This window comes from Scyliorhinus canicula, chromosome 15 (genome assembly GCF_902713615.1).
Source record: "Scyliorhinus canicula chromosome 15, sScyCan1.1, whole genome shotgun sequence".
Classification (NCBI taxonomy): Eukaryota; Metazoa; Chordata; class Chondrichthyes; order Carcharhiniformes; family Scyliorhinidae; genus Scyliorhinus; species Scyliorhinus canicula.
Genome location: NC_052160.1, coordinates 5,149,205 through 5,166,580, shown reverse-complemented (window position 1 = coordinate 5,166,580; position 17,376 = coordinate 5,149,205). Strand labels below are relative to the sequence as shown.

General features: G+C 45.6%; 1 protein-coding gene across 2 annotated transcripts in view; it reads left to right on the top strand.

The window, feature by feature from the left end:
• The window catches only part of LOC119978683 (eukaryotic peptide chain release factor GTP-binding subunit ERF3A), a 74,404-nt gene that overhangs the window by 11,420 nt on the left and 45,608 nt on the right, over positions 1-17,376 (top strand). For both annotated transcript variants that reach the window (XM_038820476.1, XM_038820475.1), the window contains exons 2-6: positions 8,662-8,706; positions 9,591-9,821; positions 10,028-10,061; positions 11,818-11,895; positions 12,650-12,830. In XM_038820476.1, the coding sequence (XP_038676404.1) occupies positions 8,662-8,706; positions 9,591-9,821; positions 10,028-10,061; positions 11,818-11,895; positions 12,650-12,830 (569 nt within the window). The remainder of the gene's footprint in view (positions 1-8,661; positions 8,707-9,590; positions 9,822-10,027; positions 10,062-11,817; positions 11,896-12,649; positions 12,831-17,376) is intronic.

The window sequence follows — 17,376 nt, the reverse complement described above, 5'->3', positions numbered from 1 at the left end:
GATGTGTTCAGTTTTCAGATTTACTGTTGAGGAATTCTGATCTGTATTATAACTTAGAACACAGCTTTGTTAATTTCAGCCAGCCGGCAACTGAATTTGTAAGAAGAAAAATCTCAACACTGCTCTCTAAATTAGCAGTAATTAAAAAAAATAATAATTTAAAGTACCCAATTAATTTTTTTCAATTAAGGGTCAATTTAGTGTGGCCAATCCACCTAGCCTGCACATCTTAGAGTTGTTGGGGCAAAACCCACGCAAACACGGGGAGAATTTGCAAACTCCACACGAACAGTGACCCAAACCTGGGATCTCAGTGCCGTGAGGCAGCAATGCTCGCCACTGTGCCACCGTGCTGCCCCTTAAATTTGCAGTGATTTGAGGTGGTTGTTACTGCTGACATTTAGGAGTTCAACTGCAATTTGTCTCCACTGACAATTTTGATTCTTACTTGGGCAGCAGAGGTATTTTGGCAATGTGCACATGGGAGGCGTGTCTCACTATTATTGGGGTTTGACTACCAGCCTTCACTTTACTGATGTGTAAGAGCTACTTCGGATGCAGACTTAAATTTCTATGGCAAGTTTAACATAGAATATCCCGCAATGCTTCATATGGGGACAGGTTCGGCCAAGCATAAATTGAGGGCTGGCATGGATACTCTCCCCATACGTGGATGCGTGCAGCCCCCACAACATCCAAGTGGCTTGACACCCCCATGATCGGCATCCCTGATGCGCTGTGGCAGCTGTGTGTACCATCTACAAGATGCACTGCCAGAACTTGTCATGTTTCATTCAAAGGCAGCAGACACAGGGAACACTATCACCTGAAAGGGGGTTAGCACAGTTATTTCACAGCTCTGAGGTCCCAGGTTCGATTCCCAGCTTAGGTCACTGTTTGCGCGTTCTCCCCATGCCTGCATAGGTTTCCTCCCAAAGACATGCGGGTCAGGCGAATTGGCCATGCTAAATTGCCCAGCACAATGAGTGCACCTACAGTGGTTCAATAAAGACAATTAGGGACCAGCGATAAATGCTAGCCTAACCAGCGATGCCACGTCTTGTAAATTAATTTTTTTTAAATGGATGACGTATTAATGAGTGTAAAGTGTCACAGAGATTTTTAAAGGTCGGGCAACTGCAGAGAGGCAGTGGTTTCAGTGCAATTGGCTTTTGCGCATTGGTCTGAAGTAGGGAGAGTTCACAATTAGGAAAGCCTTATTTGCATTTGGAGAACAGGATTTTTTTTCTGGCAATGGCAGCTTTATTGTTGCTGTTATACCTAAATATCTTCACCAGGAACCCATCCCTGAACATGTTTATGCAACGTCCCCAGCAGCAGGTGCATCTCTTTCCATGGCGATTTGTGTATAGTTAATCTATGTTTTGTGTTTGCACATCAGTTTGATTATGCTTTCTGGAAGTTCCTGGAGGGCTGCAAATGGAGGTTGCTGAAGACGGAGCTCACAGCCAAGGTCAATTTGATACAGGGGAACAGTGGCATAGTTACAGATATTAGTTTGTGCAGTATGGAGCGTTGCCAGTGAGGTGCCTGTTGGAAGATTCAAATCTAGAGAGAATGGGAAATCTTTTCAGTGGGGGCAGGGTGTAGCAGTGGATGGAGAGCATATTAGAGCCTATTAGTAGCAAGTGCAATAGATATCAGGCTTGTACGTTTAATCGCTGAAAGCTTATGGTGCAAAGGTTCTGGCAGGAAATTCCCAGAGCGGCTTTATTGCTGGTCTGGAGAAAATTCTGCCTCGTTTACAACTTGGATGTCAGACAGATAGACAGCATTTACATGGGGCAGCACGGTAGCATTGTTGTGCACAATTGCTTCACAGCTCCAGGGTCCCAGGTTTGATTCCCGGCTTGGGTCACTGTCTGCGGAGTCTGCACATTCTCCCCGTTTGTATGTGGGTTTCCTCCAGGTGTTGTTTCCTCCCACAGTCCAAAGATGTGCAGGTTAGGTGGATTGGCCATGCTAAATTACCCTTATTGTCCTTAGTGTTGGGTGGGGTCACTGGGTTATGGGGATAGGTGGAGGTGTGGACCTTGGGTAGCATGCTCTTTTCAAGAGCCGATGCAGACTCGATGGGCCGAATGGTCCGAAAGTGTTTGAAACAAAGCTGTTGGATTTTAACCTGGTGTCGTAAGACTTCTTACTGTGCTCACCCAGTCCAACGCCGACATCTCCACAAAGTTGTATGCAACGTAACCAATTTGTGTGGGTACTTGCTGCAAGGTTGTCTGAAAAGGGAACATTGGTGCAATCAGCACATTACAACCCATATTTCTCTATAAATCTGATAGCTGTCAGCTATTAGTCAGTGTGTAACTTATGTGAAAAATATTAATATTAAATTTGGTATATTTATGTTGCAAACATCATTCTAATACAGCATTAATAGCCTTTCAGATCTTGTCTTTTATTTTTGCATTGCATTTGCACACAAAAGGGTACCTAGTCATCTCAGTGGTACATCTTAGTATTCCTGCTGGCATGAATTCCGTTTTCCTCCTTTTATAAACTGTGAAAATGGAAGTGATCCACAACATGCTCACGGCGACTAATGGCTTTAGACTGTCTTGTGAGTTGAGCAAAATGCCTCAGATGATGGAAATCTGAAATAAACAGAAAACGCTTGAAATACTCAGCAGGGCAGGCTATGTTGTTGGAGAGAAAAACGGTTGCTGTTTCAGATATGCAACTTCATTAATGAAAGATATGGTAATTAAGAAGCAAACATGGGCTGCAGTGTTTCAAGATGGCGGTTCCACCACCGTCTCAAGGACAAACAAAATGCTGGCCAAGCCAGTGATACCCTCGTCCATCGGAGAGGACTAGTTTAGATTCCAGGAAGGAAAAAGGATCAGAGAAACAATTGGCATTATAACATTGAATTAACACAGTTTACAATTTGAACAGCAATTGTTCAATCAGGTTGACTGGATTAAGCTCTCGGTAGTGTTGAAAGAGTCATGTGCACCACCTTAACTCGCCCTCGTGCGCGAGGAGGTCAAGTTCACCCTATGTGTCGCTTCATTCTGCACCCCCCCATCCTCTATCTTGAACTGAAAAGCTATCTCTCTGAAAAGCTGCTCCTCCCATTTCTTCTTAATCCTTATCTTCTGCAGCCCTCCACTCCTCCAGCCACCTATATATCCCTGATCTTACTCTCCCCTTCATCTGGGTGCAACAGCTACACCAATTGGGTGTACTTGGGAAACCCCCTCCATTCCTTCTGCACAAAGTCCCTCACTTGCATACACCTGAATTTGCTTCCCGTAGGAAACTACCCCCTCCCACAGCTCTTCCAGACCTCCATCGAGGACCATGGCTAATCCATCTACCCTGCATATATTTGGGTTGTGGGGGTGAGACCCATGCAGACACAGGGAGAATACTTGTCCACCTTGGCTATCTCGTCCAACAACTGTCCATACTCCTTCTCCTATCTCTGTGTGTCTTGAGCAAGATAACCTCCCCCCCCCCCCCCCCCGAACTACCACCTTCAATGCCGCTCAAAATGTGGCCACCGATACCTCCCTGTTCTGATTCAACTCCATAGTAATAATAATCTTTATTGTCACAAGTAGGCATACATTAACACTGCAATGAAATTACTGTGAAAAGCCCCTAGTCATGCCAGTGCCTGCTCGGGTACACGGAGAATTCAGAATGTCCAATTCACCTAACAAGCACGGCTTTCGAGACTTGTGGGAGGAAACTGGAGCACCCGGAGGAAACCCACATAAACGCAGGAAGAAAGTGCCGACTCCGCACAGACAGTAACCCAAGCTGGGAATCGAACCTGGGACCCTGGTGCTGTGAAGCAACAGTGCTGACCATTGTGCTTTTCTGAATGGAAAGCTGTGACTAGTGGCATTCCACAGGGATCAGTTCTGGGGCCTTTGTTGTCCGTGGTGTATATAAATGAGTTGGAAGAAAATGTAGCTGGTCTGATTAGTAAGTTGGCAGGTGACACAAAATTGGTGGAGTTGTGGATAGTGAGGATTGTCGGAGGATACAGCAGGATATAAACTGGTTGGAGTCTTGGATGGAGAAATGGCAGATGAAGTTTAATCCGGAAAAGTGTGAGGTTATGCATTTTGGAAGGTCCAAAGTGTAGGAATTGCACATCTGGGCGTGCATGTCCACCGATCACAAAGTGGCAAAGCATGTGGATAAGATGGTCAAGGCAGTATACGGCATACTGGCCTTCATTGGTTGGGGTATTGAATATCAAAATGGCAAGTCGTGTTGCAGCTGTTAGGCCTCATTTTGAATATTATGTACAATTCTGCTCATCACACTACCAGAAGTGTATGGATGCTTTGGAGAGGGTACAGAAGCGGTTTACTGGGATGTTGCCTGGTATGGAGGGCATTAGCTATGAGGAGAGGTTAGATAAACTTTGTCTGTTCTCACTGGAACGACAGAGGTTGAGAGGCCTACAGGATAGAGGTCGACAAGATTGAGTGGCATGGACAGAGTTCTTCCCTCGGGTAGGAGAGTCAAGTACTAGGGCACATAGGTTTAAAGTGCAAAGCAAGCTTTTTTACACGAGGGTGGTAAATATATGGAAAGCATTGCCTGGGGAGGTGGTGGGAGCAGTTACGATAGCATTTAAGGGACATCTGGACAAATATATGAATGTATGGAAATGGAAGGATACAGACTCTTAAGTGCAGAAGTTTGTAGCTTAGGCAGGTACTGTGGTCGGCGCAGGCTTAGAGAGCCGAAGGGCCTGTTCCTGTGCTTTGTTCGACCTGAAGTCACCCACTGTTTCGCCGGATGCAGCACCCCAAACTTGATCTGCCTTCGATTATAGAACCGCTTTGGCCTTGTTGAACCCGGCACACATTTTTGCCAGCTCTGCTCAAATGTCCTGATAGATTCAGACCCTGTCTCCCCCTCCCATCCCCATCTCCATGGCCCACCGCAGGGTCTTCTCCTTCTCCACAAACTTATGGAGTCTCACAATCATTGCCCGTGGCAGCTTCCCCGCTCTTGGCTACTGCCTTAGGGATCTGTGCACCCTATCCACCTCTGGGAACTTGTCCAGCACCCCCTCTGCCGCCAGCATCCTTGAGACGTATCTCGTGGCACTTGTTCAGGTAGGCCACGATACGCATGTTCTGCCTTCTGGATCTATTCTCCTGCTCTACCGTTGCACTTAGTGACTTGCAACGGTTCCCCAGGAACTCTGCCTCCAGTGCCACCACCCGATCACTGTGGTCGGCCATCACCTCCTCCATTTCCTGGATCTGTGACCCCTGTGCCTCCCAAGCAGTTCTTGACACACTCCATCAATCCTTTCATGGGTGCTCCCACTACAGCCATGGCCTTCGACCGGTCTTCCTGCATCTTCTTTCGTTGCTGGCGGAACCCCTCTCTAATGAACGTCGTCAGCTGCTCCTTTTGGAGTTCTCCAGCTTGCGACATCCCTTCTCCCTCCACCATCTTTCCAATTGTTGTAGAACCACCGGTCTCTTCCAGTTCGTTCCCAGGTCTTTAACCTTCTTCTCCGGGTCTGATAACCAGCAGACGTGCCACTCCCGGGCGGAACTTCTTCTCCACACCTTCAGCTACACTTTCCTGTCAAAATTCCTCCGCTGTTGGGTAAAAAGAACTCAAATCAACATCTTCGAGCCAGAGCTGCCCTGTGTGTGACCGCTCACTCCATGGCTCCCAATGGTAACGGCAGTTAGATTTGCAGATGACTAAGCAATTGCAACAAGCACAATGATTGCACATTTGTAATGTATAAATGTGAGGTTATTTACTTTTTGGAAGTGAACAAGAAGACAGATTACTACCTGGATGGTTGTAAATTGGGAGAGGGGGCTGTCCAGCGAGACCTGGTGCCCTTGCGCACCAGTCGCTGAGGTAAGCATGCAGGTACAGCAGGCGGTGAAGAAGGCTAATGGTATGTTGGCTTTTATTGCGAGAGGTGTCTAGTACAGGAGCAGGAATGTGTTGCTGCAATTATACAGAGCCTTGGTGGGGCAGTTTTTGTCTCCTTTTCTGAGGAAGGATGTTCTTGCTCTCGAGGTAGCGCAGCGAAGGTTTACCAGACTGATTCTGGGGATAGCAGGACTGACATGAGGTGAGATTGACTAGGTTCCGATTGTTTTCTCTGGAGTTCAGACGAAGGGCAGCACGGTAGCACAGTGGTTAGCACCAGGGTGCCAGGTTAAATTTCCTGCTTGGGTCACTATCTGTGCGGAGTCTGCACGTTATCCCTGTGTCTGCGTGGGTTTCCTCTGGGTGCTCCGGTTTCCTCCCACAGTCCAAACGTGCAGGTTAGGTGGATTGGCCATGCTAAATTGCCCTTAGTATCCAAAAAAAAGTTTGGGTGGGGTTACGGGGATCGGGTAGAGGTGTGGCCTTTCCAAGGGCTGGTGCAGACCCGATGGCCCGAATTGCCTCGTTCTGCACTGTACATTCTATGAATGAGGGGGAAACTCGTAGAGGTTTATAAAATTCCAAAAGGACTGCTGCTTCTAGGGCCTTTGCTCTGTGGACCGATCCCATTTGGAATGAAGTTGAGACTGGCCCCAGTTTTATTCTCCAGAAATGTTCTATATTTGTGGCTCATCGTTTCAACATGTTAATGTTATATTCAAATATTAGCATTCTTGACTGTGCTAGTACTTCCTTGCAAAGGAATAGTACTAGCTAAGTCAAGGTGAATCTTTTATGGCCAAGAATTGTTGTGATGCAGATTTTTTTCCTCCATTCCTGGGTATGATTGCGTAATATTCAACACGATTCGTGACTCCTCAGACACTGAAGCAGTCCCCGTGCAAATGCAGCAGCACTTGAACAATATCCAGGCTTGGACTGTCAAGTGGCAAGTAATATTGACACCACACAGTGCCAGGCAATGACCATCTCCAATGAGAGAGAATCAAACAATCACCCCTTGACATTTAGTAGCCTGGCCATCACCGAATCCCCACCATCAACATCCTAGGGGTTACCATTGACCACAAACTGAACTGAACTAGATGTATAAATACTGTGACTACAAAAGCAGGTCAGAGATTAGGAAACCTGTGGCGAGTAACTCTCCAAAGCCTGTCCTCTACCTATAAGACACAAGTCTTAGATAGAATATTCCCCACTTGCCTGCATGGATGCAGCTCCAACAACACTCCAGAAGCTTGACACCATCCAGGACAAAGCAGCCCATTTGATTGGCGGCCCCTCCACAAATATTTACTCCCTCCACCACCACCGTCGCACTGTAGCAGCCATGTGTACCAGCTACAAGATGCATAGCAGGAACTCACCCAGACTCCTGAGACATTACCTTCCAAACCCATGACCACTACCATCAAGAAGCACAGGGGCAGCAGTTACCTGGGAACACTACCACCTGTAGGTTCCCCATTTCACTCAACGTCCTGATTTGAGGATGTACTGCTGTTCCTTCACTGTCACGGTCAATATCCTGGAACTTTCTCCCTAATAATCTAATATTTATCATCACAAGTAGGCTTACGTTGACACTGCAATGAAGTTACTGTGAAAAGCTAATGGCACAGTGGGTGTACCTACACCACATGGACAGCAGCGGTTCAAGAATCATAGAATTTACAGTGATGAAGGAGGCCATTGGGCCCATTTGAGTCTGCACCGGCCCTTACAAAGAGTGCCCTACTGAAGCCCACGCATCTACCCTATTCCCGTAACCCCCACTTAACATTTTTTGGACACTTAAGGGCAATTTAGCAGCTCACCACCACCGTCTCGAGGGTAATTGGGGATGGGCAACAAATGCTGGCATAGTCAGCAAAGGACCGGTCTGTAAAGAAAATTGAGAAACTTTCTACAGGATACTGATATTTTGCTTCCAATTGGCATATTCTACATATGACATGGCCTGGTGCCTTCTGTTGCTTTCAACATGGGAGTTGGGAAAAGGTGGTTTTTTCAGTACATTCCCTACCGTTTCTAACTGAGCCTTAATGTATTTTTGGAAGCTTTGATAGAGCTTACTGAATTGGGCCCTGGATTTGGTGAAAAATGTGCCTGCTTTCAGAGATATATATATATATAGACTCTAAGTCACTCATGAGGTGGATTATGCAGTAGCCTAATTGGATCTGCAAAGTTTGATGTTTTGTGATCTTACAGGACAAAAAGGAAACCATCATTCCATCTGTTTTAATATATGCTGGCTCTTTGCAAAGTTGGCACTGCTCTTTTCCATATCTCTATATTGTCATCCACTTTCCCCTAAAAAGAAGCAATTGTCTCAGCTTTAACATTCTAGCAGATAGACCACATTTTGTTGATGCTTTTGTTTCCTTCTCAATGGGTTCTTCAAAATGACACACTGTTCTCTAACTGCGCTCACTAATGTTTTAAAATAGTTAATAAAGATATTTTTGCTTTGGGTTTTACACTTCCTAGATACAATACCTATGATTGCATTTACCCCTCTGGCTTTAGGTTCTTACACCATCTCTTAATGACTGGTGTGTCTTTCCGAAGTGTTCTTGCTGCTCCATATAAAATGTGACCAGTATTTTCTTCTGTGAAATGCAATGAACTTCTGTACCATAGGACATGGAATTCCAGTTCAATGAATTTGACATGGTTCTAGTTACTGTTCCAAACAAATAATTCTCAGTTTCTCTCCTTCAGGGCCGGATGCTACAGATGCCAACATGGAAGTCTCTGAGCCAGCTGGTAAGAAACTTTCAATAGAATTTTGACCTTAAACATAATTGATTATGATCATGTTGCCAAATTATACTGTCAGCTCCTGACAACTTGCCTATATTTGTAATTTGAGACACTTGCATTGAAGCGGTTGTGTTTCTTTCTCAACAATTTTTTAAAAATGCTGTGTATGCTGGAGATCTGAAATAACAAAGTGCTAGATAAACTGAGTAGGTCTGGCAGCATCTGTAGTGAGAGAAACAGGTTTTTTTTCTTATAAATTTAGAGTACCCCATTATTTTTTTGTTCCAATTAAGGCGCAATTTTAGCATGGTCAATCCACCTAATCTGCACATCTTTGGGTTGTGGGGGTGAAACCCACGCAGACATGGGGAGAATGTGCAAACTCTACACAGACAGTGACCCAGGGCCAGGATTTAAATCCGGGTCCTCAGCACCATAGGCAGCAATGCTAACCATTGTGCCACGTGCCACCCCTGAGCGAAACACAGTTAATGTTTCGAGTTCATATGAGCCAGGTTCTACAGACCTGTTTTACATTTGTATATTCAAGTATTCAAATATTTATAAATTGTAATTCCATAACAGTTTCAGATTTAAGCTAATTGGTGACTTGGAATAATTTGAGTATTGTGTCCTTTTTGCTTCTTCTCGTTTTCAAAGTGTGGTGTAATTTATTTGGACAAAATTGACTAAATTTACTTTCGGCATGGGTTAACCCAGTGATTCCATGCTGGATTTTGTATTAAGTGAACAGATCTCATGCAGTAAAATGCTTTCCGTTAGACTCAGTTTAGTTTTAACTGATGGTTCGCTGTTAGAGCATCAGCTACATTTTAATTATTTTTCTTAATGGACAACTGCTGAAAACCTAGCTATATATTTTACAGCCCCGGTAGAAAATGGCGATACAGAAGCAGGATCGGAGGAATCATGGGAACAGAAAGCAGAGCCGAGTGAAGCAGAACCAGGAGGTGGTCCTGCTGGCGATGGGGGTCCACCGTTGGCAGCTCCAGTAGGAATGGAAGAGGAGGAGGATGTGTCTACGCCAAAGGTTGCTGTGGTAGAACCAGGTGCTCCAAGGAAGGAACATGTAAATGTTGTATTCATTGGTCATGTAGGTAGGTTATTTGATGAAATGACATTGTTCTGCGCCTCATTTAAAGTTCAGATTTGATAACTGCAATCCCCTTCAAAATGTCTAATTTATTTCCGATAATTGCGACCACTAAAAATTTGTATTCAGCACAGCAACAGAACTTGGTTAAAATAAGTCTCATGTTTAAGCAATTTACAAAAGCTAAAACATTTTTCTGTTTTCCCTTAGATGCTGGAAAATCCACTATTGGTGGGCAAATAATGTAAGTTCATGCTTCTGATCTGGAAGATGTAGAGCTGGAGTGAGGAAAACTCCTTTGTAATCAAAATTTCCAATTTGTTGCTTGGCTCAGTGTTGCGTTCTATTCGGTAACCATTCTTCATAGTAATTTTGGTGAGTGTAATTGCCCTATCCCTGAGTCACTTATGTGGGATTGAGACCCACCACAGAATTTGAGATAACTTGTGTTGAGGCTCTGGTTTTTATGACCAAACATTAAAAGAAATTCTGTCGACTTATTCAATTCTTTAGTTTGGAAATCACAGTGCATCATTATCATGTCATCCTCCTTGTGCCCCTGTACAGCCTTGCACTTCATCTGACATTCAGTCCATGAGATTCAGTCCAAAGATGACCTTGGGTAGGGTGCTCTTTACAAGAGCCAGTGAAGACTCGATGGGCTGAATGGCCTCCTGCATTGTTGATTCTATGATATTGTTTAAAAGAAAATTTGATGAACGGCATTTTATTGCTGTTTTAACATCCCAGCAGATGAGGCTGTTTCGCCAGGTTGCTCTTTATTCCAGAATTCGGTTAATTTGATTTGAAATGTCCTTAAGGTGATTGGATGCAGCTTTTTTTTTTGCAACAAAAGTTTGGTTTAATTTCATGTTTATTGTAATAAGTTCTCATACTTTTCATGTTCTTTCACGTTCCTTATCATGTACTAGTTCTGATTGTGGATAGTTTTAATTCAGACTAGAAATACACTAGCGTTTTAGTTAAACTGTTCTCAAACCTGCAGCTCAAGCATCTTTAATTTTGAACCTTTAAGATAAGACCTGTCTCTTCAGTCGTGAGGAAATTCAATCAGCAGTGTAAATCAGTATTGTATTAATTGCAGGAAAAAGTTTCACACCTCAATGTTTTCATAGAATTTACAGTGCAGAAGGAGGCCATTCGGCTAATCGAGACTGCACCGGCTCTTGTAAAGAGCACCCTACCCAAGGTCAACACCACCACCCTATCCCCATAACCCAGTAACCCCACCCAACACTAAGGGCAATTTATCATGGCCATTTCACCTAACCTGCACATCTTTGTGACTGGGAGGAAACCCGAACATCCGGAGGAAACCCACGCACACACTGGGAGGGTGTGCAGACTCCACACAGACAGTGACCCAATCCTGAATTGAACCTGGGACCCTGGAGCTGTGAAGCGATTGTGCTATCCACAGTGCTACTGTGCTGCCCTAGTTTTAAAGAAATTTGTTTTTGAAAACAATTTTGGAATGGGGCTGATCAGTCATTCCTTGACCATTAGAAGCCAGTGTAAAATGATGTGGATGTAAAATGATGTAATGATGTAAAATGATTCCACTTTGTACAAGAATGTGTAGGGGAAAAAAGTGTTTTGAAAGTGTTTAGGCAAGTGTAACATTATATATTTTGTCACATTTAAAATAACTTGCATGTGGAGTGGCATGGTAGCACAGTGGTTAGCACTGCTGCCTCATGGCACGAGGACCCGGGTTCGATCCAGGCCCCCGCTCACTTCCGTGTGGAGTTTGCACATTCTCCCTATATCTGTGTGGGTTTCACCCCCACAACCCAAACATGTGCAGAGTAGGTGGATTGGCCACACTAAATTGCCCCTTAATTGGAAAAATAACTTGCCATGTGTTTAACTCCGGCTTTACTATGATCAACGCAAAAACATTGAAGTCTAACTTTTAACCTGAATCAAATATTGACCAAAACATAATGTGTTCACCTTTTGCTGGTAATTTCTTAAAGGTACCTCACAGGTATGGTTGACAAACGAACATTGGAGAAGTACGAGAGGGAGGCCAAGGAAAAAAATAGAGAAACATGGTAAGATTATATTTTTAAGTTGGGTACCGAAAATCAACCAGCATCAGGATTCCCAAGTTTAAAACATAATTTTAGGATCTATTTTTAAATTTTAAATCTTTTTGCTAAAAATTACTTGGGTTCCCCAACAGTTGAGTTAGTTTCTCTATTGAGCATCAAAAAGTCCAGGAGCTCCTTTGTTTGGAACACCAGACTGGGTTAATTAGCCTATTTCTACTCCGTACTAGTATTATTGACTTAATGCCTCTGCCCAGAAAAGGGAAATCGGTTAAGGTTCTGCACACCTGAACCATGTGCCAATGATGTGATCCAGCATGCCCTGATGTCCACCTTCCTGCTATCAAATCGACTGCTATCACATTTCATTGACATTAGTGTTTGGCAATGGTCACTTGGTTCAGGTTGCAGAGGATAGTTAGTACTGTGGAATCCGACCGCAGCAAGGAATCAATGTTGGCTATGGAGTGAGGGAGGTAGTGGTGGAAAGGTAAGGAAAGCAAGTTGGTTTGCGGAAAAAATAGCTGTGTGGTTTTTGGGTTTGATTGAGAGTTGTTGGCCCCAAGGAATCTAGCGTAATAGCCAAGAAGGAAGTAGTTAGTCTTTGATTTGTTGGGAAGTTGCTGAATGCAGAGTGAATGTGAGCTCTTTTGAATTGAAGTGGCTCTGTTTAACGTGTGTAGTTCTTTTATGGTTTTATTTATCTGATAAGTTTAACATCAAATTACATCGTTTTCTGTAAACTAATTATTTTTAGGTACCTTTCCTGGGCCTTGGACACGAACCAGGAGGAGCGAGATAAGGGCAAAACAGTAGAAGTGGGCCGTGCATATTTTGAGACACAGAAGAAGCACTTCACCATTTTAGATGCTCCAGGTCACAAAAGCTTTGTACCGAATATGATTGGTGGGGCATCTCAAGCTGACCTTGCTGTCTTGGTAAGTTAGTCTCCTGCCTTCTTGGCTATTAAACTGATGGAGTCAGGAACTAATTTGATAGTATTGCCAACAGTTATTAAACATGAAAGGTTGGAGGGGGTCACATGATGTGAGGAAGGTGATGTAATGCGCATTCCATAATTATCTTTTTGGGGGATATTTGTCTTGCACCGTGTCCCTGGGTGATCCTGATTGTAGTTTGGTGACGAGCTGAGTTGTATCAGAGAATCCTTGTTTGATTGAGGTGGTCATAGATGGCTGGGATGGGGTCCAACTTGCAGTGGTGGTTTTGCTGGTGAGCGAACCCACGCCTCATCAGTGCTGTTGGCATCAGGGCGATGGCTCCCATTGAAAATTGAAAATCGCTTATTGTCACGAGTAGACTTCAAATGAAGTTACTGTGAAAAGCCCCTAGTCGCCACATTCCGGCGCATGTTCGGGGAGGCTGTTACGGCTGTGAGATGATGTTTTGGATGATGGTCTCTGTGGTCAGGTCTTTAGTGCTCACTTTGAACTATGAAATATTCTTGGGAGAATGGTGAAAGCGTAGAAGAGAATCCTGGTGTTTGATAGAGCAATTTCCCAGGTGGGGCATCCCTTTGGTTCACAGAAATCCTGCTGCTTGGTTTGTTTATCCTGACTGACCTGGGAAATGGGGGCAGGACAATATGTTCGCGAGCCTGGTCTCTTGTGAGATGGGAGAGGCGAGTTCCTGGTTGAGTTTGAAAAATTGACTGCCTTGCTTCCGCAATCTTGAGTTGGACACTTGGCACATCAGGTTTGACAAAGAGCATTGTATCCATTCTTTGAGGCCTGTGGTTGGTTGGGCCACCCCAACTACTGGTCTTCTATTATTCTGTTCTCTATGCTCGCCGTGACGGGTTAGTGGTGGCATCTCTTCTGGCTAGGCCCTAAGTTCATAGTTGACTGGGCATGGGAAATGGCATGGTGGAGGTGAAGGTGCTTCGTTGAATGGAATTTTTGAGAACTCCTGAAGGCTGTTCAATCCTGTCAAATCTTCGGTCTTTCCAAGTGACGTGGATGGTATTATTCGGCAGTTCATCAATAATCCTGGACACTGCTCCTTTGCTTATTATGCTGCTGATTTCTTGTCTTTTCTCTTAGCAAGGGTGGGCGAGGTGTGAGCACAAGGGAAAGGGTCTCCTGTTTGCTGCCTCACTGCGCCGAGGAGACCTGGGTTTGATCCTGGCCCTGGGTCACTGTCCGTGTGGAGTTTGCACCTACCATGAACATTCTGGATGGGTCTCACTCCCACAACCCAAACAGTTGTGTATTGTAGGTGAATTGGCCACACTAAATTGCCCCTGAATTGGGTACTCTAAATTTACAAGAAAATGGCCTCTTGTTATCCAAAAATCATCTCGAGTCTGTGATGTGATATGTGGTTTGTGCATAGCCTTGCTCCTGTTTTTTTTCTTTAAAATTTAAAGTACCCAATTAATTATTTTTCCCCAATTAAAGGGGCAATTTAGCATGGCCAATCCACCTGCCTTTCAATCTTTGGGTTGTGAGGGGGTGAGGCCCACTCAGACATGGGGAAAATGCAAACTCCACACGGATAGTGGGCCAGGATCGAACCCGGGTCCTTAATGCCGTGAGGCAGCCGTGCTAACCACTGCACCGCCATGCCAGCTGCTCCTGGGTTTTTTTTTGTGCTGTAATCCTTGAAATTATGAGAAGGGAGTGCATTTTAGATGCCCTTTATTGTCCATAATGAAGATGAGTGGAGCTACGGCTGGGTGATGGGTGGACAGTTGGTGTGGAGGTGGGTGGTAGGATTAGTTAAGTCTTCACTAGGATTGAGGATATCCCCCAGTTAGAGACAATTTTATCAGGTTTTTGTTCTGCTTTCTATTACTTTTAATTTTTGGAATCAGTCCATAATGCCTTTTACGGCCCGGACAGATATGAATCCTGGAGAGGACTGAGTTATTTCTGATCCATACTTGGGACTGGGATTATTTTTATTTTTTGAGGTATTGGAGTCTGGGGAAACCAGGATAGGGTTGGTTAATCCTTTATTTGAATTGTCCAAGTGAGCATCTGTCTTGGGGACAATCAGTTTGGGGGTAGGCTTTTTAAAAAAAATATTTTTATTCTCCTCCCTTTTTCACATTTTCTCCCGAATTTACACCCACCAACAATAAACAATAATCAGCAACAAAAATGTCAATCCCCATAACAATAACAACGATCTCATCCTCCCACTAACACCCAACCATCAGCCTGCATGTTTACATAAACAAACGACAAAAAGGAATCGGGGATTACACATAGTCACCCTTAAGAAACACAGCCCCCCCAACCATCCCCCCCCAAACTAATGTTCGATGTTATCCAGTTCTTGAAAGTGCATAATGAATAATGCCCATGACTTGTAGAACCTCTCCGTCCTTCCCCTCAGTTCAAACTTTTTTTTTTAATGAACAATTTTATTGAGGTAGTTTTTGGCTTTATAAACAGTTACAGACATCACCAGAAAGAAAGCAAAAAAGGCAAAAATCTGCAAACATCCACGTACTTTCAATACTTCCATCGTAACATATTGCACAAGCCCGCTCCCCTCCCACCGGTACTACCCGCCATATTTTCCCTCCTACTCTTACCCCCCCCCCCCCCCCCCCCCCCCTGCTGACGCTCACTCTCCCGCAAAGAAGTCAATAAATGGTTGCCACCTCCGGGCGAACCCCTGCACAGATCCCCTCAAGGCGAACTTAATTTTTTCCATCCCCAGGAAACTCGACATGTCCGCAAGCCACCACTCAGTCTTCGGGGGCTTTGAGTCCCTCCACGCCAATAATATTCGTCGCCGGGCTAAAGCAAAGGCCAAAACATCGGCCTCTTTCTCCCCCTGGACGCCCAGGTCTTCCGAAACCCCAAAAACTGCCACCCCTGGACTCATCACCACCCTTGTTTTTAGCACCTGGGACATGACCCCTGCAAATCCCTCCCAGTACCCCCTCAGCTTGGGGCATGCCCAAAACATGTGAACATGGTTCGCTGGTCCTCCCGCACACCTAGCGCATTTGTCCTCTATCCCGAAAAATTTGCTCATCCGAGCCACCGTCATGTGGGCCCGGTGAACGACCTTAAATTGGATCAGCCCGAGCCTAGCACATGTCGCGGTCGAATTTACCCTACTCGGCCCCTGCCCACAGCCCATCCTCCATTTCCCCACCTAGCTCCTCCTCCCATTTAAGTTTCAGTTCCTCTGTCTGGGACCCTTCCTCCCTCATGAGCACCTTTATATATACCCGAGACTCTGCCCTCCCCTTCTTCCCTCCTAGAGACTATTCTGTCGAGGATCCCCATTGGCGGGAGGCGTGGGAAAGATGGGACCTGTCTACGAACAAAGTCCCGCAACTGTAGGTATCTAAAATCATTTCCCCATACCAACCCAAATTTCTCCTCCAAGCTCCTCAAACTCGCGAAGCTCCCTTCCAGGAACATATCACCCACCCTTCCCGCCCCCGCTCGCCGCCATACTCGGAACCCCCCATCCATACTGCCGGGGGCAAACCGATGGTTGTCACAGATTGGGGCCCAGACAGACGCCCCCACATGCCTCCTCCACTGGCCCCATATCCGCCTCCACTGGCCCCATATCCGCAGGGTCGCCACCACTACCGGGCTGGTGGTGTACTTGGCCGGCGGCAGCGGTAGAGGAGCCGTGACCAGGGCTTCCAAGCTGGAGCCCCTGCACGAAGCCGCCTCCACCCGCTCCCAAATAGACCCCGTACCCACCATCCACTTCCTTATAGTGATGTTGGCCGCCCAGTAATAATTAATCAGACTCGGCAAAGCCAGCCCTCCCTCGCTGCGGTTCCTCTCCAACATCGCCTTCTTCACCCGCGGGGATTTTCCCACCCAGACAAAGCTCATGATCAGCCCGTTAACTCTTTTGAAGAAGGACTGTGGGATAAAGATCGGGAGGCACTGAAAAATAAACAAAAATCGAGGGAGGATTGTCATCTTTACAGTCTGCACCCTCCCTGCCAGCGACAGCGGGAGTGCATCCCATCTCCGAAACTCTCCCTTCATTTGCTCCACCACCCTGGCCAAATTTAACTTATGCAACCTGCCCCAGTCTCGTGCCACCTGGATTCCCAAATACCGGAAATTTTCCTCAACCAGTCTAAACGGTAGCCCTCTCAATCTGTTCTCCTGGCCCCTTGCCTGGACCACAAACATTTCACTCTTGACCGTATTTAATTTGTATCCTGAGAACTGGCCGAACTTCCTCAGCATTCCCAGTATAGTTCCCATCCCGGCCACTGGGTCCGACACGTACAGGAGCAGGTCGTCTGCATAAAGAGAAACCCTGTGTTCAACCCCGCCCCTCACCATCCCCTTCCAACCCTCTGCGGCTCTCAGCGCAATTGCCAGCGGCTCTATGGCCAGCGCAAACAGCAGCGGGGAGAGCGGGCAGCCCTGTCTGGTCCCTCGGTACAACCTAAAGTACTCCGACACTTCTCTGTTGGTCCTGACGCTGGCCCTCGGGGCCTGATATAATAATTTGATCCAA